Source organism: Pundamilia nyererei, unplaced genomic scaffold (genome assembly GCF_000239375.1).
Source record: "Pundamilia nyererei isolate P.nyererei 1_Seehausen unplaced genomic scaffold, PunNye1.0 scaffold00050, whole genome shotgun sequence".
Classification (NCBI taxonomy): Eukaryota; Metazoa; Chordata; class Actinopteri; order Cichliformes; family Cichlidae; genus Pundamilia; species Pundamilia nyererei.
In genome coordinates this window covers 1086010-1111983 of record NW_005187451.1, presented here as the reverse complement: position 1 = coordinate 1111983, position 25974 = coordinate 1086010, and the positions used below count along the sequence as shown (strand labels likewise).

General features: G+C 41.7%; 1 protein-coding gene across 5 annotated transcripts in view; it reads left to right on the top strand.

Annotated features, from left to right (window-relative positions):
• pde4ba (phosphodiesterase 4B, cAMP-specific a) overlaps positions 1-25974 on the top strand; it is a 201953-nt gene that overhangs the window by 115935 nt on the left and 60044 nt on the right. The window contains exon 1 of one of the 5 annotated variants that reach the window (XM_013910868.1): positions 13820-14515. The exons of the other annotated variants lie outside the window; for them this stretch is intronic. Coding sequence (XP_013766322.1) covers positions 14400-14515 — 116 coding nt within the window. The 5' untranslated portion in view covers positions 13820-14399. Of the gene's footprint in view, positions 1-13819; positions 14516-25974 lie in introns of those variants that run through there. 5 annotated transcript variants of the gene reach the window in all.

Sequence of the window (25974 nt, the reverse complement as noted above, 5' to 3'; positions counted from 1 at the left end):
TGCTAAAGTACTGACAAGAACCCTAAAAATGAAACAAGAATCAAGTGTAAGTCACAATAAGGACACGAAGCACAAGATAAATTAAGACGAGGGGAAAGAAAATGACTTAAAATAATAAAGAAGAGAGGCTGAGATGGTAATGAGATACAGGAAGCTCTGTGAAGCATGGTTTCACTGAAACCTTCAGCCATGGCAACCAGGAAGCAACGTTTGCTGGTAACTATGTGTGTCACACCGACATATGCGCACACCTTATGAGAACACACAACCATGCACAGAGCGTACAGATGGGATGAAAGACAAAACACACACACTTGGCTTCTAAAGACCTGCACACATAAACATGCAGGCACGGTTCAACGGAGCCGACCCTCCCTGGACACAACTGATAATTAAATTACACGTCTTAATGTGAGGTGTGGTGATGTCAGTGGTGGCCTTTGTGGCATTTGCACACAAGTGCTTTATTTCTGGTTATTGTGTGGAGGATATAATGCGTCACAGCCTCGTTGAGATTCTGGTTTAAAGCTAAAAGATTTATTCAATTAATGTATTATCTGATCTCATTCCTGAAACAACGTTACTATTTCTTGGTTTGCAGTCTCACCCTCATCATATACACGCTGATGCTAATAAGTGAAATGAGTTGGTGTCTCTTGTCTGTGTTCGTGCACTTCGCTAATACGCTACACGCTGAATGCGTTGCACAGAGCTGCATGTTAACTAAAAGCGAGACGAGAGTATAGATTTAGTTTTGGTGCTGAGGCTAAAGGTTTCATGTCGCTCCCCGTGAAGCATAATTTAAACCCGGCTAAACTGAGAGAGGAGCGAGATCGATGCGGCCCCCCGCGGGGAGCCTTGAAGAATCAGAGCCCACAGGTCGATGCCGGGTGGTGCCGGGGCGTGACATGCGCCGGCAGCCGCAGCCGGTGGTGGTGGCAGCAAGCTGAGCAGCATCTTTTTCCTCTTTTATTCTTTCAGCATGTGACCTGACAGCAGTACTAGGAAGAGAGGCTTGTCTCATAAATAATACCTTAACAGGGAAAGCATCTAATATTTGCTTTAATAAGAGCTGCTCATATTTAAATGCACTCACTTGACTGACGCTGCGATTACATTTGCGCAGTCAAAAAAGGGCCTCCATTAAATATCTTCCACTTGCCTAATGCAATATTTATAAAGGTAAAAATAAAACGAGTCATTTCCTGACCTAAATTATGCATTAAAACGTCTTAGTGCAAAAGTTAGTAATATTCCAAAACTGCTACTTAATGAAGACACAAAGTCCCGGCCTCCACCGCAGTATAAATAACGATATAAGTGTTTCTCTCCCCATTCTTAGTTAACGATATATCTGCCACAAATATTTAAGGCTGTGGGATAAAATGCCTCCAAGTTTAGAGGGTCATGTTGTTTTTAAAGGTACAGGCAGTTGTTTTTTGAGGTTCTTTAATAGAATAGAAGAACTGGACTTCCAACAAGTTGACGCCTTCCCATAAACTTAATTAATCGGTTTAAAGTACTCAGTGCTGGTTTGTGGAATTCACAGTTCTGACCCGCCGTCTTTAATGCAGTGGCCAAAGTGGACTTGCTGTTCTGCTCGATGCTGTTTTGTGTATGTGGTTAGAGATCAGCCCATGCGTTGTATGACAAAGGAAGAGAGGAGAACCCATAGCTCTTTGCATGCCATTAAGGCAAATTTGTATTTGTGTCTGTACTTTCAGACTCAAATAATCAAGGCTCAAGGGTCCCTTCACCAAAGAAAAGAGATAACACGACCTGGATGAAATGTTATCGTCTGTCTCCTCATCTCAAGGTTCATCTAACACATGAAAACATGCATAAACATGCTTTTTCATTCCTGATATTGTTGCAGGTAGTTATTGTCATCAAGCAGGCTAAACAGCAGCAGTTATAACAGTTAGAAGCTAACTTTATGTCGGCTACGCTTCAGCGTCCCAAAATCACGCTTTCCCTCCGATAAACAGTTTGATTGCATTTTCACATCATATGAGAGTTTATTCACAAAGCGTTCAAGTTCAACAATGTTGCCTTCACTTCAAAGACAGTTTCACTAACACCAGGAAGTGCATGCTGACACAAAAGTTCAGGAAATATCCTCAACAACTCCCCTCAGTGTGGCTGTCATCAGTTACAAATAAACATGGACATCAGCAGACTGACAGCTTACACTCACTACAGACCAACGGCGGCCACAGTTTTTTGTCCTACGGCGGCAGCCGTAGCTAGGATTATGCACCTGATTTGGTAAAGAAACAGAACTGTCTGCAGTTGGAATATATTGAGCCATTTGTCTGACTCTGGACTGCTGTGCGTTGATCGAATGGCTGTTTAGATTATGGTAACAAATTTCTTCTAATTAGCTTTGCAAAGCGTTGCGTTCAAGAGCCTCAAAGTTTTCTCCGTACATCAGTGTCTCTGTTGCATCACTCAGGCTGACACAGAGTGGGATAAAATATTTACTCGTCTCTACTTTTCTCTTTTCAGTTCTCTCATGCTTTGCTGTTGGTCCAACCAATTACTCATTCATGCCAGTGATCATTTTCCCAGCCCTCCACCATCTAATCCCTAATGACAACACTGCCAGTTTATCTCCTACCAACACTAAACCCTCCTCGGCTCCTAAAATGTGGCTGAAACATGAAATAGAATAGCTAATCAAGCTACATAACACCAGATTATAGTAACATATCCATTCTTTAAATATACTTAATACTTAATATATTTGTGAAAGTGAAACATGGAAATATTATAAAACCTTTTTGGTCTCAAAGGAAGACACGTTGTGTTCTAACTGTGGATGCAAAATATTCATGCTGAGGAATCTTTTCTCACACATAAAGTGTGTGCATGCATGTTTGTGCATGTGTGCATATCCATCTGTGAGTCTTTTGCCAATAAGCAGGGGGTGCAGCGCTCAGCTACAGGGAGGCGAGTGAATATTTGGCTCCTCATTTGGGATTGGATGGTTTTATGTCACTTGCAACAGCAAAGGATTAATAGGTGCACTCGTCCGTTCCATGCAGTGCTCCTCTAACCAAGTGAGACCAATAATGCATTGCAACTAAAGAGACATTTTATACATCTAAATAAACAGGTGTGTGTGTGTGTGTGTGTGTATTACCTGATGACTTTGCTTCTTATACCTGCTCCCCTTTATCTTTGATTTCCAGCAACTTCTAAGAAAATGTCTGAATTTGTTAAATTCGACTCTCTGCTGCGTTCTGTTTGTAAGATGAACCATTGAGCTTATCTCAAGTTATTTGCTAGAAACTGCTGGCTGTGATTTTATGTTGGCAGTTTGTAAAAGCTGCAGTATCTAACCTTTACAAATTAGCACTTGTGATTTGTAATACCAAAAAAATAAGATGTTATTTGCGAGTTGGACGTCGATTCTCAGTGTGATTGACGGCAACAGGAACTTGTTCACGCAGTCTTAATTTTGTCCGTGACCGTCTTGGATGGTCAGCATCAGAAGTAACAGATAATAAAATAGTAGAATTGCTGAGCCAAACTGAAACAATTTGATAATTCGATCTTAACCTGCTTCTACGAGCACCGGCCTTCACCTTCCGGAGCAGAGGCTACACAGATGTCTTACTTAGATTCTTACGGCCCCGTGCAATAGTCTTCATATACTCTCATATTCTCTGTAGGGCTGCGTGCATAGATGCATCGCACCATATTTCCTTCTCTGAAAAACTGAACAGCAATTCTAGCGGAGATAAAGTATTTGCTGTTGCTTTATTCTCTTTGTGGTAGTTTCCATCATAATCACCAAACTCTGTAAAGTTTGTGACTTTTTGGTAGCTTGTAACTTTCTCCCATGGGCGAAAATGGGTGGAAATGGACAGGCTAAGCTTCATTTAAATATAATACATCTTTAAAAAGCCTCCCTTTCACCTGCACGTGTGTCAGGGTAAACCCCAGAAAGGTTCGTGCCCTGCAGACACAGTCAGAAGATGGGAAATTGTCTCAAGATGTGGGACAGGGAGACAAAAGAGAGGGACATTATGTCGCCCTAGTTTTGCACGATTCGTTTATGGGATTTATGTGTTGTGCTCAAAATGCAGTTGAAGCAGCTGACTGAGAGATGACAGTTTAAAGTGCCTTTGTTTGGCTTGATAATGATGGTGTGGAGACTGACGAGATTACCCAAATTACAGACATCTGTCTCTGGGCTTTAATCACTCTTTGAAACCACTGTCAGTTTTCATTTAAATGCCTTTTCGATTCATTAGTATATCCAGCAACAAAACAGCTCTGGCCGCTCTGTTCATAGATATTTTTTCACAGAATAATTTTCCAGAGAGAAGCGTATTCGGCAAAAAAAGCAGCAGGTATTTCAAAGCAAACAATGGCCGACCACACGGAGCCACGAGTCAAGTGCTTTTGAACCCTCTTGTTGCCATGCAGTTTCACATGCTGCTTCATAGAGGCACTTTGAATGGCCTGACAAAGTGGGCACCGGTGCAAAAAACAGATTTTGTATTCAGCTGCGGGTGTTTGTGCTCGCCGAACGCAATTTGATACACGCGGTCTCGAGTGTCAAGCTAAAGATCGGCCGGCGGGGCTGCTTTTTCAAACATGTTGATTCCAGTTTGTGTGCTGGAGTCGTCGCTGTGGTCCTTGCAGTTCATGCATTGTTGCGCGTAATCAGACCCCGTGTGGGTTCGGTCAGCACGTATGTGAGAAAGAAGCGACTGCCATATGAGAAGGAAACCAGTGAGTGTGATTCTTTTTGCGTGGTATTGCCAAAGGATTTGATTACTCTGCTGCCGATGTCTTACTTGATCAAAAAAGACGTCAGCTGATGTTGCACATTATTTACCTCAGGCCGGGATAAGCTTGGGTTTTGTAGGTGAAGGCCTTAGCTGTTAGGGCTTTTTAACATTTGATGATGCATTCCTGCTGTTGCACAGACACAGATAAGAAATGTCTCACAGCAGGCTGACGTGTGCTGATATTAAGTGTGCGCTCTTGTGTATTTTATTGTTCCAGATTAGACCTAAACCCCGGTTGGAGTTGTAGATAAAACAGGCAGCTGGCTCAGCTTCCAGGTTTGTCCCCAAAATTAATTCAAAATCATTTGCTTAAATATAAAATGATAACAATAATTTGATAACTGGTAGTAGCAGCTGGTGTGATATCCCATGCACATATGTACCTTTAGGATCAAAGGTCATTCATGAAATGTGACCTGAGCGTGGTCCAGCAGACCCGAGGTTGGAGACGACCAGAGATGTGAAACGTGGCTCTGGATGCTTTGATTGCCAGTAACTGCAGGATTATACTGTAAGTGTTTAGATCTTCATCAGCTGTGGTTGAAAGAAGACTTGCTGATATCTGCCCTTTCCTTGATGACAGAATGAGGATTTCTTGCCTTCTAATTGGCTCGAGCCTCCTTTTGTTTCTCCTTGTTTTAAACCTGGAGCAGGCAGCAGCTCTAAAAGAGCATCAGTGGCGATTATATGTGGCCGGCACGATTATTAAAACCAAGAACTGTTATCAAGTGATCGATGCAGAGTTTTTCATCTTCTGAAAGTATCCTCTTAAAGTCCGGGATGAGTGCATCTATGTGTGTGTATGTGTGTGTGCATGCTCCTCCTTAAGGAGATTGGTTCAATAATACCAGACTTGAGCATGAGTCATATCTAGTAGGATATTGAGTAGAGACTTGCAGAGAACAATAAACAAATCTATTTATCACAAGGGTAACCAAGATGATGACGACAGCATGGTCTGATCTGGAAGTTTCCACGAGCCCCGTCTGTTTCTGTGGTCACTCCTGGATTTGGTGCGTAAAGATAAACTGGAGATCCATCTTTGTTACTGCCCCGTTTTATTGTTGCAACCCTGTTTCTTAAATATTACACGCTTACGTAATATAAACAGGATTCTCAGTTGCACAATGATCACAGTGCACCAACACTTTTGAATTAACTGAATCAGCACTGCAGGAGGATGGTCGGGCGGGTTTAGCAGATTGCACTTTTACAGAAATGCTAACATCTTGCCTGCATTCTTTCCCTAACCTTCCCCAAGTGTTGGCACTCGCAGCACAAACAGTATGGACATAACAAATTATTGTAAATGTATGTATGCTGATCTAAAAGTGAGAAGCAGTTCCCTTCAAAACATACTGGAGTTGAAAATTGCTCGGACACAGCGTGGCCTTCTCATTAGACTTGGTACTCTGTAGTCATACCTCAGCAGTGCACTGTGTGTAGATCACTGCTGGAAATGCTGTGAACACAGAGGGAGAGCCGTGATATGAAAATCGTGCTTTTTTAAAAATCCTCTGTGTTTATCCTCCGTAGAGTCTTTGCAGTTCTTAACAGGGAGCTAAACGGCACATTTAAAGAGCGATCTGCTGCTCTGAATATACCGTAAACTAGCCCAAACCCAACACTTAATGAGGTTCTGCTTGTGCAGGTTGTCCCGTTGAAATGCGATGAGCAAGACGAGCGGTTTCTCTCTGGGGATTTTCACCGCCATCCAAACTAATTTTGCAATTCTTATCCAGCAGTAACTTAAGTGCGGTCATTTTCGCCTACAGCAGGGTTAGTTAGCCCAAAACCGCCAAATAACTGAAATGTTACTATTCTGATGGCAACGTAGCTTATGTGCAAGTTTAAAGCGAAGCTCTTACGCATGTTCTGTGCAGGTGAAGTGTGTGCAGAGCTCCTGTTCGAGAGATTTAGCGAACATTACCTCATTTATTCTCCTTGATCCGTGAACCTGAAGTGAATCATTGTTTTGAACCACTCTGTGGATCATCACTCCTACGGATTCGGTCGCCCGTAGACAGCTGGAGATGGACTGCATGAAAAGCAAAAAGCAAACGATAGAAGAAGTGACATGTGTGGGGTTTGTTACTGAAGTTCAAGCTCTCTAATCCCAAACACAAACCACCACGTCCTTAGCTTTAAATATTCTCACACACAGAGAAGCTTCTCAAACACGAGACTTCCAAGAAAAAAAGTCTACTACAATTAGACTGTAATTAATACGTTTCGTGTGTTTGAGAAATAGCTGCGATGTATGTGAAGGTTTGCTTTGCAGCTTTCTGAATAATTAAGTGTGAGCACTGAGGGAGGTGAACTCCTTTGTGTCTGTGAATCGTATTTTATTGTGATAAGCACGGCTGCCTGTCACATGCGTGATGTGATATCATTGTCCCCGAGGTAGCACGACCGTCAGATATCGACACAACAAAGCGTGAAATATCACATGAAAACACACTCGCCACCGTTGAGCAAGTTTCTAGGAAGAAACGATCGATTTCTCATTAAAGTAATGAAATCATGCAGAAGTAGTAAACAAAGTTACGTTTCCACAAGCGACCTGCGTACAGAGGAGAAGAGAAAAAACCAGGTGAAGCAGTTCACCTCACAAACAATAGTTACAATGTTACTTTGTTACTAAATGTTACTTTACAGCAGGGGTGTCCAACTCCAGGCCTCGAGGGCCGGTGTCCTGCAGGTTTTAGATCTCACCCTGGGTCAGCACACCTGAATCACATGATTAGTTCATTACCAGGCCTCTGGAGAACTTCAAGACATGTTGAGGAGGTCAATTAGCATTTAAATCAGCATGTTGGATCAAGGACATCTAAAACCTGCAGGACACCGGCCCTCGAGGTCTGGAGTTGGACACTCCTGCTTTACAGAGCGAAAAAGCGTAACTTGGGATTGATAGCGTTGATAAAAGTTAACATGTTTTTGGGGGTAATTACTTTGGACCACAAAGGTTCCTCATCAGCGAAAGGGAGATGGCCAAAGGGTGCTCTGATGGAGGTCTGGTGATTGGGAACACGCCAGTGAATGTGGTGAGCTCACCCTCATGTTCAGAAAACCAGTTTGAAATGATTTGAGCTTTCATACCTGCAGTGTTATCCTGCTGGGAGCAGCCGTTAGAAGACGGGAGCACTGTGTTCACAAAGGGATGAACAATCCTTAGGTATGATCAAAATAATGCTCATTGGGTAAAAATGGCAGACGGTGTGCCAAAAATCTACCCCCCACGCTATTACATCACCGGCAACAGCCTGAACCATTGCTGTTTACATCAAATTCTGACCCGACCATCCAAATGTCGCGGCAGAGATCGAGACTCATCAGACCAGACGACGTTTTCCAATCTTGTAATGTCCAAGTTTGGTGACTATGTGAACTGTAGTCTCAGTTTCCTGTTCTTCGCTGACAGGAGCGGCACCCGGGGTGGTCTTGAGCTACTGTTGCCTTCCCGTCAGCTCAAAGCAGTCTGTCCGTTCTCCTCTGAACTCTGGCATCAGTGACGTTTGTTCTCCCTGAAACTGGGATAGGTTCTCCTTTTCTGAAGAGATGGTTGCGTGGGAAAATCCCAGCAGATCACGCTCTGCTTGAAATTTCCATCTGATGGAAAATCAGATATTCGTGTTAACGAGCAGCTTAACAGATATACCTAATAAAGTGGCCAGAGAGTGTAGCTGAAAGCTCAAAAACAGCTCGCAGTGCTTTATAGTGAAGCTTTGCTTCGCTGTAGGTCTCTGAGCTCCTTTCAGTGACATTTGTGCCCCGTGCTGCTTCAAATTCACACGTTTTCAGAGTACGCTCGCTTGGTTATCGCGGCGTGAATGCAGTCTACGTCAAATACGTAATGGTGGTGTCACTGAGAGGACAACCACTCTGCCAACGGATTAGGTTAATCACAGGGGGAATGACTGCAGTGGCCTCTTTTCAGAGCAGGGAATTAGATTTATACAGAGAGCGAGGTGGGGGAGTGGACGGGGGTTCAGAACGCTATGTTGTGGTAAGGCGGCGGACACCAGGGCGGAGCTTTAAATTCTCCCTCTATCTGGCAATCGAACGTGTCAGCTTGTAGACTGGAAGGATTCATTATCTCCTGTCTGACCGTATCTGCCTCTTTGCTTCTCTGGTCTTTTTGGATGCTGCTGGAAGCTATAAGTGATGTGTCAGTAGATGAATGAAGCATTCAGAGTGACCTCAGAGCCGTGTGGTGGTGGGGCGGGTTTGCGCCCCCCTCTGTTTGCACATCAAGGCGAGCTTTCCGTGAAAAATCAATACCTGCCTTACCTGTGACGTAGGTGAGGAGCAGTAATACTAAAGTCCCACTACGCTGCTAAAGTGTCGTCTACGTGAGGTACATTTGAAAGGTCACATGTGTTTAAAAGCGGGCTGCCCGGCGACTCTTAACCAGACGCAGTTGTTATCAAACAGACTAATCTGTGCTGCTCAGTGCTGTTTTATTACTTAATGCACTTGATTGGCAGATGTTGACCTTTTAACTCAAGAAGCGACCAATTAAAGGACGACTGTTCAAAGCAGCGCACGCGCGATCCTACAGCGTGTTAAGCTTATAACCTCATTAACAATTTACAGTACTGATAGTTTATCTTAGTTCATCACAGTTTCAAGGTTTTCCACAGGTCTGAAAAAGAAATTCTTACAGGTGTTTTATTTATATAGCACCAAATCACAGCAGCAGCAGCAGCTCGAGGCCCTGCAATAGTACAGAGAAAACCTCAACAATCACATGACTCCCTGTGAGCAAGCACTTTGGCAACAGTGGGAAGGAAAAACTCTCTTTTAACAGGAAGAAACCTCCCGAAGAACCAGGCTCGGGGAGGGGCGGGGCCATCTGCTGCGAACGGTTGGTGGCGAGAGAGGAAGGCAGGACAAATGCACGCCGTGGAAGAGAGCCATGAATAATACTGATTAAATACAGAGTGTTAATTTTATGTATTTTACGTAAGTAAGATAAAATAAGGGGATAAATGACCTGTATCCTACTGGGCTTTTTCACTGTTTTAGAGTTTTGAATAAATACTTTAATACTCGATGCTGCTTGAAAAGAAGTGACACTCTGTTTTAATCCCTCAGTGAAATGAGTCAAATTTGGAATAAACACCAAGTGTGAATGACCACCGTCCAAGAAATGTACCAACTCTCCCCGAGCTTGTTACCCATGTTTGCAGACAGAGGAGAGAACTAGACCTCCACATGCTGTGGATCGCTCGTGCTACGACGAGTCGGATCACAGGGAATTCACATGACAGAAATCAGAGTGCACTTTCCCCCACTTTTACTGAAACAGCGTACTCATTGAAGACGGTCGTAATATTGTCAGCGCACAAGAAGTCTCTTCTCGGACTCGGTGCAGAAACCTTGCGAGATAACATTTTATTCATTGCCCTGCAGATCACATTTTTTTACCCTGGAAATGACTCCTGCTCTTTTCTTCGTCCGCCTTTGTCTTCATCTCAGTCCTATTAAGTCCTGAGTTTCTTCATCTTTTCTCAGAGTTTGTTTTTAAAGTGCTTTCAGGGATCGTGTCTGTTCTCTGATCCTGATTTAATACGATTGGGAGTGTTTGTATTAGCACGATAGCTTTCATGTCAAAGGTGATGCTGTGCCTGTCAGATACGTCTGTGATTCTATTTGCAGCTTTTCTTTGTTGTTCCCAGAGATAAAAGACATTTTGTTAAAACTTTTTCTTTCTTTTTTTTCTACTTTTTTTTTTTTTTTACAAGTTTCCTCATCTCCAAAGTGATATGGATTCAAAACATAAGGTGACGATTTGACAGGCTACTTTTTAAGCTGTCAAATAAGAGCCTGCTCAGTTTTAAATTATGGCTCTCTGCATTTGATGGGAAAATGTGTTTTTGCATGGAACTTTTCCAAATTCCAAATGTGCACGATCACCTTGATCACCTTCATTAACAGATTTCTGTAAGGATTTGCACACGCGTATTGATTTCTCCCTTTGACATTCAGAGCACACCTCATTCATAATTATGGCTGAAGGTTGACTGTTAGTCACAGTATAGCCTGCTCAGAACCACAATGAGCGCTGTTTTTAAGTCAGTGTGAATTAATATTTTATGGAAGCGTCTTCACACGCTCTCCTTGGGCATCTGGTAGCACATGCCAAACCATGTAAAAATATGTTGCATGGCTTATCTAGAGCCATAATGCAGATATCGTACTGCCACCTCATGGATGTAAACGTGGCCACAGAAAGCTGTTTCTGTGAAGCTAAATGGCGCCCTCTTGTGTTCACAGAAGGTTCCTGCATGTTGTTAGTTCTAGAAAACGAAATCATCTATTTTAAAATGTGATGAGAGTCACAGAACAGGTAAGAAAACATCTGGTATGCAGTTTATTAACAGGTTTTACAATACTGCTTGCTTCCTGATGCGCTATAATTAGACCTGTGGAAAAAGAATTAGTGGCGTGTGTTGTGTTGCCAAGACTTTGGTATGATAATGAGACTGTGGCCTAATGTTTTTTTTTTTCTGGCTCATTTTAAAGGATTGACAAAGGAAACAAAGCAGAGCCGTAGCTTCTGAACACAATCCCTGTTTTTGTTTTTGCCAAGACACTGAGCTGGTCTCTTGTGTTTTCACTACAGGAAGCTTCCTAACCAGGTGTAACGTCAGACATGCTGACTTGCTGGTGTTTATATGTTCAGTGTCTTCCACCAAAGCCCTGGATGTAGAAGTAAGCAGCAAACCTGCTCAGAGGTGCTCAGAAGCACTTGTGAGTCATGCACTTATGAATGATTTATTTATTTAATTTTTTTTAATTCGATTTTAGGTTCAGTCATAGTTGAGTTAACCAGCTGACGTCATAAGCTGAAGGCAGGGGAGTCTCTAATTTTAGAAGGATTTGACCGTGTGATGTCACTGAATTATGTAAGACCACTTAAATAGGGTGAGTTTCTCTCTGAACGAGCAATATTCAGGTCTTTGAGTGAGCACCAATGTAAGACACTTATATCTCAGTTTTCTTATATGAATAAAAAAATAAAAAACATACACGATCCACTTACAGCGGCTTGTTTTCGTGTCTGGCAGCTAACATTGACTCTGTGTGTTTTTCTCCCATAGTTACCTCCAGAGGAATGCTGTTGCTTTTGTTGTGCAGGATACATGCAGCCCGCTGGCTATGCACATGTCCCGCTTCTTCCGTCTTTGTGTTTATTGAGAAGCGCTGGGGCGAGCTGCAGTGTGGGAACGTACCGTAGCACCAATTCAGCTTTGGTCTCTGCGATCCTGCTCCTCCCCTCGTGTGTTTTTCTAAGTGCCTCGATTATGTGTCATGGCCATGAATCATATTCAGCAAAATGACAAGCGAGCTTACGTGTCCCGTCATGACAGGGCTTATTAGAAACTCCTCCAGCTGTCATTCAGCGAGATTTTCCTGAGTTTCATAAGAAGAACCGAAACTCATAGTGTGTGTGTGTGTGTGTTGGGTGTTTTCGTGAAACTTCGTAAACCATAACAAGAGACATATATTTAAAAAGTAGCATTTGTTGGTTTTTTTTCTTGTAATTTCAATTTTATTTAACCAGGAAGTCTCTTCACATTAAAAGTTTCTTTTTCACTCGCCAACAAGTCGCACGATTATAAAGTTACAAAAACGGGAAACATCAAATGTAACCTGAATGAACGTTGAAATAAAAAAGAGAAGGTCAGCCTTTGGGTAGCAGGACATATCCATGCAGTTTTAGCCTATATGAGAGCTTTTAACTCTCCCGGGGTGACAAATACATCCAGCTTTAATGCGCTCTGACCAATAGAAAGCCGTTTTACCAATTTTAGAAAAAGTCGTGGGGAAGCCATCGAGAGGAGTGCAAATCATAGCAGTTCTTTGTAAGCGTTAAGATTGGATGCAGATAAGAAGAGTCTGGCTTTGTAAAATACACCAGTGCTCCTTAGGCTTAACAAAGGCCAAGACACCAGATTATAGACATGTACGCCACAAAACATGTGATGTGAAATGTAAACCTGTGTTACAGAGTCTACATGAACAAATGAGCTTCTTCTGCAGTTTCAAATGAAGCTCGTGGCTAAAATCTAAGACTGATACCCCCAAAATGAAGCTAAGTCTTCACGTTTATTCCCTTTCTACAAAACACACACACACACACACAAAACCAGTACTCACTGCTCTTTCTGATGACTTTGCACATTTTGTACGTGCTGCTATCCATCGCAAGCCTGTCATCAGTTGTCATGAAATGAGGGCTTAGCGATCAGTATAGCGCACAGTGTCAACGGGCACTGTGGCCCCCTGCAATGATGCCAGATGCCCCCTCTTTCTCACACAGAGATGCGCTGACAGTTAAGGTGGACCAGGTTTCAAATAGTGAATCGAAGCAGAAAAGAGCTTAAATATGTTGCTTAAAGGTCTTTATAATGTAGCCGCACAAGATCTTAGCATAGCTATACCTTACTCTATGACGCCATCACTGACTTGTCCTCAAAGATGTTCTCCAGTCTTTATATTTTGCTCGTAAATGCCGAAGAGACGTCGTTAAAGGGAAGTGTAATAATCTTTTATTGCGCTGTGCGTTCAAAAATGTGCAGCCGGTTCACAAGATACCATAAAAAGGAAAGAACGCTGAACCAATACAATCTTTAAGCCTAAAACTTTTACCCAAATATGCAAACTTATTTCATATATTTTAAAATAAGTGAAACTAAAGCTCGAACCTTTGTGTACAGAGGGTTATTTCAGAGGCTTTTCAAGAAAAATGACATAAATCACAGTTTGTTTGCATGTAGTTATTTTTGAGTAGCTGGGTGTGTGAGTCCTCGTGCTTCTGGATGTTTTCTGTAGATACAAAAAGCTGGCAAAGGTTGTGAATAATTACTCCACTCCAGTTATTCCAGTCCGCAACTTTGATGTTCCTCCTTACTCTGCTGGGCTGCACCGAAGGGAACAGAGCTCCATACACACACATGTTAAACACACAGCCGCTCAGATTCGCACACACACACACACACACACAGCATGGGGAGGAAGTATGGTCTGTGACGAGGAGAAGAGTCCGGCAGAGAGGGGGCAGTGACAGAGTCAGACAGTGATCAGGGGCTGAAAGAGTTCAGTGATGTGACGTGCAGGCTGCTGCTTATACTGTTGTGACATGAGATCAAGTGTGGCGAGAGGGTGACTGGAGACGTGCTTGCTGCTTGTCTTGTACCTCGGAGAGAGTGGCTGATGGATAATGTGCTGAGTAACTTTTGTTTTAACAGAAGCTTTATAGGAAACAGTCGTTTCGATGTACTGTCATATATCGATATACAGGTTGGCTGGTTGTGTGTTGAAATGTGGTGAATGTGTGAGGAATGTCAGTTGTCAGTCTTTTGTAGTTGCATGCTTTTGTGACAAGGTGTGTGTGAGATTTGTTGTTGAATGCTGAGTGTCTGAGGTGTGTGTGCATGCTGCTTAGGTTTTAATAATGCTACAGTGTATGAGACATTTGTGCGCTTTGTGTGTGTGCGTGCTGAGTTTTTGAGGCTCTAACAGCAGGTTGTGCTTGTAGTTACATGTGTGATAGTATGAGTCAGATAGCGTGTGCATGAGTTCATGTGTGTCGGGGAAATGTACCGGCGTTCACCCTGTGCCAGAGGAAGGGTTCATTTTGACTTCAGTGAGGAAGTCATCAGGAAGCTCCACGCTACAAACCACGGCCACACTCACAGGTTAGACGGTACACATACGGCCACACGCAATTCATGTTGTCATGCTGTGTTTTCACTCTGTCCAACTGTCAAACTAACTTTCCGATTTACTGTAACAAAGTCTCCTCTTGGGTGTTCACTCCTTCTAATCTCTGAGTGCCTCCCTTTGCTGTGTGTTTATCACTTTGCAGCACGAGCAGGCTCGCTTGCATTTTCTCATTCATTAGCCCCTCCCATGTGAGCACTCGTGTGTTTCTTATCATTACATGAATACTTAGCTTCGAAAGCGAATGCACTGTCACATGTTTGGGTGGAGAAAAAAAAAAGAAATCTTTAAACACAGCTGCGTGCTGTGTTTAAAGATAGTCGAGTATTTTGCCATGCAAATCAGTCTGGAAGTGCTGCAATGAATTTGTTTATTATCCAGACTTCTTTCTGGGCTTTTTTTAAGCCACGGTGTAAATATAGTCCAGTTTTGACTATCAGGCATAATAATAAGCAGCTGAGCCCGGGGACGTAACCAAAGAATGAAAAATAAATAAAAAAATATTGTGACATTGAAGGGTCTGTGATCCCCGCAGCCTAGAGCAACGGTGGTAAATTTGACTTTGTCTGCCCGTATCAGCGTTTAGTTCCAGCCCTCATCAACAGACCTATCTATATCACCAGTCATTCATGGCAAGTGGTAAATATCTGCTACTTTAGAACAGAAAGTGTTAAAGGAAGGTGATTTTGTATCAATTTACTTTCTTGCAGCATATTTGTTACAAAGTTTTCATTTGATTCAAAATGTAACAAATATTTGAATATAGTACTTGCCCTACAAGTATTATATTTGTTTTATAGAACATGTCTATAAGCTTAAATTGGGTGTAATGAAGGATGGCTGCATTAGTATTTGCTCTATAAATGTAATCATTTATTACGATGTTATTACTATGTTAGGAATTTGCTTTGATGAACAGCAAAACCTTAAAGCATGTTAAGTATTCATCAGTCATGTAGGCTGTTTCAGGGAGAAACTACACCAGTGTGAAAACTAGGCTGGGTCTCGCCCCAAGAGGGCTGACGGTATTTTGGCTTAGCAGGAGACTGATCAGGCTGCCGGGTGGGACTTTTTCAGTGTTTAGAGAGCGTGCAGATAAAAGAGAAACAACTAAATACAACCAAATTAGGCCTAGATGGCCTTAATGAATTAAATAAAATATCCCGAATTACACGCGAGAAGTAATTTTCTGTTGTTTGCATTAAAGAATCACAATCTGTTTATTTCTGCAGACATTTAAGCAAAAATAGAAGGGGAAATGGGAAATGTAGTGTGTAATTGTGGATGTCTGGAGACGTTGGGCATCAACCTCTCGTTGGTTGGGTGGGTTCCACCTCTGTGACTGAGGGTTTCCTGTGGAAAGTACTGGACTACAGTGAAGAAAGGAGAAGTACACAAATGGTGCACTGTACTGAATCATTAGACAGGTAGACATGTGAGCACTGGGGAGTAATTGCCTTATGACTGCTTCCTCACATTGCTCTGTGTGTTGTGAGTGTATGTGCTTTTGTTAGTAGATCGTTGGATTACATAGTTACAGGCATGCAGCTGCCCTGTGGTGGTGGGTGTGGATGAGTTAACCTATATACTGTATGTCCCAGGGACTGTGTGTAGCATAACCAGCTGGAGCAGAAGATGGGCTTAACCAAATATTTGGCCGGTGACCTGGATTTCTATGGCATAATAACAAAGAGCAAAGCTCCTTGTATCTATAACAGAATGTTTTCTTGGGTGCTGGATCCCTTTTTTAAAATTCTTTTTATTATTTTAAGCCTATACCGATACAGGCTGAAAATACATCAGACCATGGGAGTTTCAGTTTCAAGCTTTGACTGTTGTGGAACATGCTGTTTATGGAGTTACAATAAGATCTGACTTTTGAAACCACATTTAAGTTCTCAATGACAAAGCCTCATTTGTGTGACCGTGACAAGAGACAAAGATGTGTGATTGAACCATTTACCCTCATCTTCTATTTGCTGCGTGTTAAACAGCTGTAGGCATTTGAAGCCAGATTCCTTTTTTATTTTGCTGACCCATTTTTCTCTGCAGCAAAGGATTTTGAATTACAGTGTTTTGTGCTGCTTGTCCATGGGTGGAGTGCAGCTCTGTGTTGTAGAGTTTGTGGTTTCCCAGAGTTTTATTTGCAGTGCACTTCACGACTCCCAAGTCTGCCGTGGTCAAGAACTTTGATTTCTGAGTGACTTGTAAAAGCTAAAATTTAGCCGCTGCTGCAATAAAGTTTGTATGATGATGATGATGGTGACTAATGTCAGTTGAAGTAATCAAAGGGCTGATGACAATAAGGGCTGATGGCTGAGCAGATTAAGACAATGGTGTTGAGGTGTTTGCTTTGGTACGTGCCATTATTCTGATCTGTAGTTAAAGAAATTTACTCTAACTGGCTACTTAATTTGTTACAACTAGTACAGGGTTGGATCGTTTTTTGTCTTAATTCTTGCTGACATGGATTCAAGACTATATCAAGTAGTTTTTAGAGATTTGTCAGCTGCACATCCCAAAGGTCCTCTATGGGATTGAGATCTAGTGACGGATGAGGCCATCTGAGCGCAGGAAACTCACTGTCATGTTCAAGGTGACATGGTGCATTACAACAGCTAGAAGTAGTCATTAGAAAATGGGTACACTGTGGAGAAAGACAATTAATACACAGTTGGTACTCATAGGCCCAAAGTGTATGTGACGGCCACCAGCCTGAAACTCTGATACAAGGCAGGATGGAGCCACGCTTTCACGTTATGTACGCCAAATGTGAACCTACAGCATCCAGAAGTAATCCAGACTCATCACACAGGGCAACGCTGTCCAATGTTCCGTTGTACAGTTTTGGTGAGTCCATCCAAACTGTAGCCTCGGTTTCCTGTTCCTATTCAAAGTCATTTGAATAATTTGAAACACTTCTTGTTAAATTACTTTCACGTTAATCTACATGGGCTGAAATCTATCGTCGCACCAGTTAACAAAATTCATTTTAATCCACGATCCGCCCACATGCTGGCATAAATCCCTGTCCTAATAATGACACAGCCGAGGTCTATTTACATAAAATGCTGCAAGTCTGACTGCTCAGCGCTGTTTTTGTCACCTGCTAAAGATCAGGCTTTGTCTGCTCGGCTGGTATCGGCACACAGTCAGCCTTGTTATCGTTCTCGGTTCACCTGCTTTGTGTTATCTTGTTGCCTTTGCATACAGTCAGCGTTGTGTTAGCAGTAGAGCAGGGGTGGCCAACTCCGGGCCTCGAGAGCCCGTGTCCTACAGGTTTTAGATGTGTCTTGATCCAACACAGCTGATTAAAACGGCTAAATGACCTCCTCAACATGTCTTGAAGTTCTCCAGAGGCCTGGTAATGAACTGATCATTTGATTCAGGTGTGTTGACCCAGGGTGAGATCTAAAACCTGCAGGACACCGGCCCTCGAGGCCTGGAGTTGGCCAAGCCTGCAGTAGAGGATAGTCGTTTCTGGACTGGTTGCACTTTACTATAAACCACTTGTCCTTTGGTGCAAGAAAAATAAAACTACGGACATATCAGAAGGTTGGTGGTTTGAAATCCCTCCAGCATCCTTGGGGAACATAGTTAAGCGATTAATCCCTTGATGCATCCATCAGCATGTGAGTCTGTGCGTGATGGGTAAAAAGCACTTAAAGTGCATAGAATACAGCATTGATGTGCGTTAAACTAAATGTGGTTTATAACAAATGGATTCAGCCTCAAGCCATCCTCAGTGCAATTTGAGAAAAATTGTAATGACAAATTTAAATACCAGCTGAGGTCTAAACACTGATCAACAACAAGGAGTCTTTGTTATATGACAGAAAGCATCTGCAAGTCATAACAAAACGAAAGGAATCGTGAAAAACAAGCAGAATAAGTCATCAATTGAAGCCAAGATAGTAACAAAAAATGCAAAAGAAAAATAACAAATGCATTTACACAAAACTTTCAGCACAACGTGGCTGTAGCGTGAAGTGTTTCGACTGCCCGGTAGGAGCAGAAAAACACTATATTAATACCAGGTCATTTACTATTATTTCTCTTTGTCTAGATTTTTAGTATAAATATATTTCTCTTTTAGTTCAGACGTGCCATTTCTTCAGTGGTTCTCTGCTCTAAATAACATCACACTTCAATTACACCACCTTTAGCTCCTGATTCTTTATCATCACCGCCATCATCACACCTTTGGCCCGCCTCACTGACACGAAGGCCAGCATATATAGGCTGCAAAATGACTTGGAACGAGAGCGTCTGCTCCACGACTCCGTGCCTAAATGAGCATGTATAATGACTTGGTGCAAATCACAATTATGTTACTGACCTCGTTTCTAATAATAAATCCTGTTTCTAGTTGGATTCTAGTATCTAGTTTCATTGTTGCTTTTCTACTTTTTTTTTTACAGTTTTTGAAAAAAAGCCACGTGATACTTTTTAATTCTCATCGTGGTTTTATATAGATTTATTTTTCTTCCATAAAGTGGTTTCATAGCTATAATTCTGGATGTGCTTGTTTTTTGTTTGGGTGCTTTGCAGGGAGACTAGATTGTTGATGTAATAAGGAGGGCTTTGATGAAATTTGACCTAAGTTAATTAATATAAATACTTTTGCTAATGCTTGTTTTGGGTCAGTGGGAAAAAATGCAATGTGGGCTGGTGCCAGCATAGTTTTACACAGAAGTGATATTAAAAAGCTCTATTTCTAGCTCCTAAAATGTAACTGTGCATCAGGGCTACAGGACACCACATGGGAATTTCAAGCACTGTGACTCCCGTGTTCCCTCCAAGAAGTTTGCAATGCCAGCAAACATTGCTGATAATGAAGAAAACATGAATTCAGTTTTATTTATACAGCGCCAAATCACAACAACATTCACCTCAAGGCACTTTATATTGTGAGGTAGATCCTACAATAATACATACAGAGAAAAACCCAACAGTCATATGACCCCCTATGAGCAAGCACTTTGGCGACAGTGGGAAGGAAAAACTTCCTTTTAACAGGAAGAAACCTTCGACAGAACCAGGCTCAGGGAGGGGTTCTGCTGCGATACCAGTCCAACTACATAAAAAATATAGACGTGTATAAGCCTTATCAATCTGTGGCTAGACAAATGTAGTCCAGTTTAGTGTCCTCCTTAAATAAACAGATGATTTAAACAAAAAAACTATAATTCTTATAATTCACATAGTGGGGTAGAGTAGGTCTGTGCTATTGTGACACTGTTGAAGACAGTTTGGAGCTAATATAAGTCAAACAAATAGAAGGACAATTGCAGTGTTTTGCATTTTAAATTGCTCTTTGAATGTTTTGCCAAATACTGACAGAGTATCATCTGACTGCTTCTTTTACTGAAAATGAGATGTGTATACATGTATATCGTAGGTGAAGGTGGCATATCAATAAAAGTCTAAGGTGCTCGGAAAGAAAAGCATCTGGACTAATTTAGGTTTCTTGAAGACGTTTCATCCGAGAAGCTTCTTCAGTTCAAAGAGCAATTGGTGGAGAGTTCCAGATTTAAGCCCTGTGGGAGTGTCCCCCCAAGAGGGTCATGGACCCCGTGTTGATCCTCTACCTAATCACACGAGCCAAGATGTGAAAACAGGTGTAGTTCACAATCAGCCAAGGTTTCAGGTGACTCCATTGTGAAACCTAGCCCTACCTTATCATGTGATTTACTGAGGTGATAGAGGGTCCATGACCTCTTGGGGACACCCCCATAGGGCTTAAAATCTGGGACTCTCCACCAGTTGCTCTTAGAACTGAAGAAGCAGATGAAACGTCTTCAAGAAACCTAAAGAAGTCCAGATGGTTTTCTTTCCAAACTCCTTAGACTACCATGACCTGGATGACTGAGATCCTTCACAGACATATCAACAAACTTTAGCTGAGTGTCGAGTTCGCTCTTTGGTGGTCATGAGATAATGACCTTGCATAGTTTGTTTTCATGATCTCCAGATTGTTAAAGGCGAACACTTTGTGCCTGAGGAATTGTATAAGCTTATGGGTTGTGAACTGTCTGCTTTAGCATGTCCTGGCTAGCTCGGGTAATTAACCTATTTTTAGGTTTATCTGCTCGTGTAAGGAAATTTGTCTGAGATCGCTGGAACATGAAACTTAGCTGCTATTTTTGCTTGCTCTGATGGGATCATTCAATCAGCCCATCAGTTCTTCTGGGGTATTGCAAAACTCTGGCATATTACCCAGAGCCAGCTGGTTAGACAGAAAGGATTTTTTAGGATATGTTGCCTGGCCCACGCTTCTCTCCCCTCCTGTAGTCACAAACGTTTGCAAGGAGTGGGGAGATTTTTTTTCTCCTTTTTTGGAGCTGACGACTGTTAACATTAGTAGTGCTGTTAATTTAATAACATAATAAAAGCCTTTTTCAGTGTGACTTGAAGAAAAATTATTTGAGCCATTGCCAACGGTGTGAGAAACAAGAGGTGTTGCCATAGCATGACTGTTTTCACAGCCCAACAAACACATGGTCACCGGTTTCCCCTTACCATAACACACAGGAAGGAAGTGATCACATTAACGTATAAGAATGCCTTTTTTTCTTTCTGTCACACACTCTGGCTCTCTGTTATTTGCTGCTTTTCTATTTATAACAGAAAATTTCATGTACAGATGAAAGTGAAAAAGAAATTAGACTGAAGTCTGTGATCCTTGTTTCAATACTACTTTAATTATTATGCATGAACTTTTAGTTTTGATCCAAACATTTACTGTAAATCCAAAAGTCGATGCAAACTGGGCCTTGTTCGGAATCTTTTCTCCTGAGACTAACTGTGGTTTCTTTGTGGTTTTATTATAAATACTCTCTCTGTTCTGTCTTGAGATTGACACCCAAGTAACAAGTAAGTGCTAAACAACAATGTGAAAATAAGGTGAGATCGATGAGGCATTATAATCCAAAACTTTATAGTCTGTTTCAGCTCTTTGTTCCATTCTGCAGCATTAATGTTTTAGTTCAACCTTGTTCACCTTTACAGCAGCAGCAGCAGGGTGCTCATGAAAAAAAATGCTGCGCTTCACCTGCCCACCACCACGGGCATGTTGGAACATGCAAAAGTCTAACTGTGACCGACAGTGTTGCTGAAAGTGTAAACGAGAAGCTGCTGTGATAGTGAGTGTGCTACAACAACTCAACAAGTGAAACGTCTCATTACGTGCTTCTCACCTGGTAGAAAGTTTCTATCCGGCTATTCAGCAGTTTCATTACTAGTTTTGATTATTAAATCGTTGGTACAAATAGAGTATTACACTTGAAACTTTGACTCATATCAGAGGTACACACCTGAAAAACTTTGCCGAATTAGCAATACTTGGTTTGGGGAGAGCTACGAAGTACAGCTGTCTGTTCACAGCAAAGTTGTGCCTGTGTGTGTCAGCCGGGTGCTTAAGCTTCCTCTTCCAGTCCAGAGACATCCATGTTGTTAACTGATGAGCCTAAACTGTCTGTAGGTGTGCATCTCTCTAGATCAGGCTTGGCCAACTCCAGGCCTCGAGGGCCGGTGTCCTGCAAGTTTAGATCTCACCCTGGGTCAGCACACCTGAATCAAATGATTAGCTCATTACTGGGCCTCTGGAGAACTTCAGGACATGTTGAGGAGGTCATTTAGCCGTTTAAATCTGCTGTGATGTATCAAGGACACATCTAAAACCTGCAGCACACCGGCCCTCGAGGCCTGGAGTTGGACACCCCTGCTCTAGATGAACCGGGCGCTTGTCATGTTCCATTAATACGTGAATTGACGTGAGCTCTAATTGAAAGCTGGACTGTTTTAGATCTTTGGCTGTGGATTGGTTTCTGTCAGTCCCCATGTGCCTTACCTCACCAGACAGGATACTGAGCAGTCCAGCTCTACCAGTAAATGCGAGTCAATCAAATAGTGAGTGTCTCTACTGTCAACCTGAAACAACACCATTGTTTCACAGCTGGGAAGTGGAGTCATTTCCTTGGAAAAAGACTTACAATTTTTGTCACAAATATTCCATTCGTCCTCACTATCTCCACTTTGTTTTGCTTCTGTTTACCACAGGGACTTGTTGTGACAACAGAATTTCAAATAAACACGTTCCACTTAAAGCGTTGGAGGGGTTTAGCTTCTCATGCTAAATTTGGGCCAAACGCAACAAGCTGTATTTACTGCATGTCCCTGGTAATCATCGATGGGGTTTACATAAAGTGGACTTTGTTTGCTGCTCTAGTGAGACTTTATTTATATTTTGTTCAAATAAATTAATGGTTTGATTTCCCAGGATAGTCCTGAATCCAGTGGTAATGTTTTTTTTATTTCTTTTTTGACTAAATGAAATGACTAATTTGAGATATTATTCATATTGAGAGTTATGCATATTATTTGACTGAGTTGCGATGTGTTAGGATCAGCTCCAAGATAATCTGCTTTTGAATTTGAAGTTATCTCGATGTTTGTCTTCACTCTGTTTGATTGGAAAATTGCAGTCATTATTGCGACCATGTTTTATTTGGACATTTTTTTGTGTCTGGCTGCAGGAAGATTAGCATCAGAGGCCAAGGACGATCCAACAAAATGAAGCCACGATTAAATAAACATTGAGGAAATTTCTCTGCTTCTGTTATTACGTCAGCTTAGTCCATCACTCTGCTCATCACCCAGACAGATGCAGCTACATTATGGGAAAGGAATGTCGTCTTTATAGTAAATTACTTGGGGGTCAGAAGGGCCATTTCCTGATTGTGGTATAAAAGTTGAATGACTTACCCAGTATCTTAAACATCACAATTACTGGGAAAACCTATTTCTAGGGAACTGCTATTAGTCTGTGCCACCACCACAGTTCCCTGAAAGTTTACAGATAACATATCTAACCCTATCATACCCTAATCCACAGTTGTGCGTCATGGAACCTGGCGACACTTTGATTCATTTAGTTTCTGTTCACACATTGTCAGATTCAAAGACATGCTACTTTGCCTCTTTACCTTGAAAGATCATTATTAAAATGACAGGACTGTGGCTGTCCTTGCTCTCATCTTGCCTAACCCACAGGCCTGCCTGTGGTTGATAGAGTAAGGACTGAAACGTGCTAATGTCGACCTTTCTCTATACATAAACTTCAAAGACAAACATGGGTGAATGATATGAGAGTGGATTCCCAGACCAGTTCACTAATCCACTAAATCACCAGGATGCCCCATTCAGTAGGAAATCGTCTTTGTTCCCAAGGTCTCCCTTTGTATTGTTTTTGAGGATAAATGATTGGATATCCCTTCTTTGTCCTGTTAACAAGACCGGTGGAAAACACAGCCATAAGAAAAATGGGGTTATTTTTCTTCACTAATTACTTGAGACAACAATCACAGAGAAGTTACAGACAGACCCCCAGAAAATAGTGGAAAATCTTGAACCATTCACCACAACATTGAGTTGATTGGTGGCTCTGTTGTGCTGGGCAAGGGCATTTTGTTGGCATGGGTCTACTTCCTCTAGATCAGTGGTTCTTAACCTTGTTGGAGGTACCGAGCCCCACCAGTTTCATATGTGCTTTCACTGAACCCCTCTTTAGTGAAAATGGTAAATGGTAAATGGTAAATGGCCTGTATTTATACAGCGCTTAAAAAAAAATAAAATATGATTTTTTCCAATTGAAGACATAGATATGTTTTTAACTGGTGCACAAAATGAGCCATGTATGTCACGGTGGAGGCTCTGCCGAACCCCTGAGACCGACTCACCGAACCCCTAAGGGTTCGATTGAACCCAGGTTAAGAACCACTGCTCTAGATGAAAGATCACTGAAGTTCAGTTTGAGAAATACGGGGAGCAAAAGGAGAGTTGGGATTTGGATCTGCCATTAACTATAATTCTGATTAGTTTGTAATAATAGGTCATTTAATATATCATCTAGGTTTAAAATGTTTGATATATGAAATTTCAAACTGCTACACAGCAGCAAAACAGCTATGTGCTATGTACAGGTAGTGGGGCTATCCTTAGCATTAGCTGAAATTGAAGTTGCGCTATATCCTACTGTGTACTGCTGCTACATGTGCAGCAGTTAATTTTGTGTCAAGCTGTTGGCAGCCACCGCATGAAAAAACAGATTAAACATGACCTTTGCACAAAGAGAACAAACTTTCACTTTATTTTTAAACATGCTAGTTAGCCTGCTAGCTAGTTAGCCTGCTAGCTTGACCACTTGATAGCTTGTAGTTGACTTTCTAGACTGAAGAAATAAATAACAAGTTCTCACTAAGCTAACATTACCTACATAACTCCATAAACATAATAGCAAAGGTGGAAAACCTTTTCCTTCCACTATCACCTCACTTGACATATACTTCACATTCACCAAGGATAACTTCACTCCACTACTTATCTTGTGTATTCAGTGGCTGCTTTCTTTGTTTTATCCTCCCTGTGTAGATAACACTAAGGAAACAGGCTTTCAGCATTTCCATTCTGCAAGTGGAGTTGCACAAAGAGTGTAAAGAGATACACCTTAAGCTATTAGCCGGAGCTTCGAAAGGTTACCTCCATGTAGTAACTTTAACTTGGAATATATTTAACTTGGAGGAACTTATAAGTTCACTCTTAAGTTTTTCCAAGTTAAATATATTTGGCATTCCCTATATGGTCGTGTGGGTTGAAATAAGTGCTACCTAGGGACAAGAAAGCTATAAACACTCAGATAGCCACAAGAGAGTCATTAGTTTTTGATAATATGCAGTTTTTATGAGAAAATAAGGCTGAATGTTGGCATATGAAGGTCAGTTCAGGTTTGAATTGCTTTGTAGTCCGAATTAACTGACAGATTGGTTGCTGAAAATCTTATCTTTGTTTTTTTAGAAGAGATAATGATACAATAGTTTTAAAGTGTTTTTGTCTATATGTTATTGACTCCATTTACATATAGAGTATTTAAACATACTTCACTGAAGAGGTATGTGCCACCCTGCGTGGACCTCTTGCTACTCCTCTGAAGCTGGGCAACATGTTGGCGTCACTGGACAAAATCCACAATAACCTTTCAGCACATTTTTAATCAAATAACCCGGGAGAGATCTACACTCCTGCACCTTCAGGCTTTAGAAATAAAGTTTTTGGGGATTCAGCTTGAGCCAATCACAGGTGTTTGACAGAGAAAGGCTTTCAGTTCGGGATGTACTGCAATCCACAGTGTTGGAAAGAGCTTTCATCCTGGAAAGTGGCCGTAGACATTGGAAGCACCACTGCACTTTGGCCAGTTTGGGGGGTTAAATAGAAAGAAAAGAGCTGCAGGACGTGGTTTTTGTAAATTTAAATCACATTCTGGTGATTTTTCTTAACTGACTATTTTCCCTCTTATAGGTCTGTGAAGGTTCTCAGTCATCCAGCTCATTGTAGTCTAAGGAGCTTGGAAAGAAAAGCGTCTGCACTTCTTTATCAA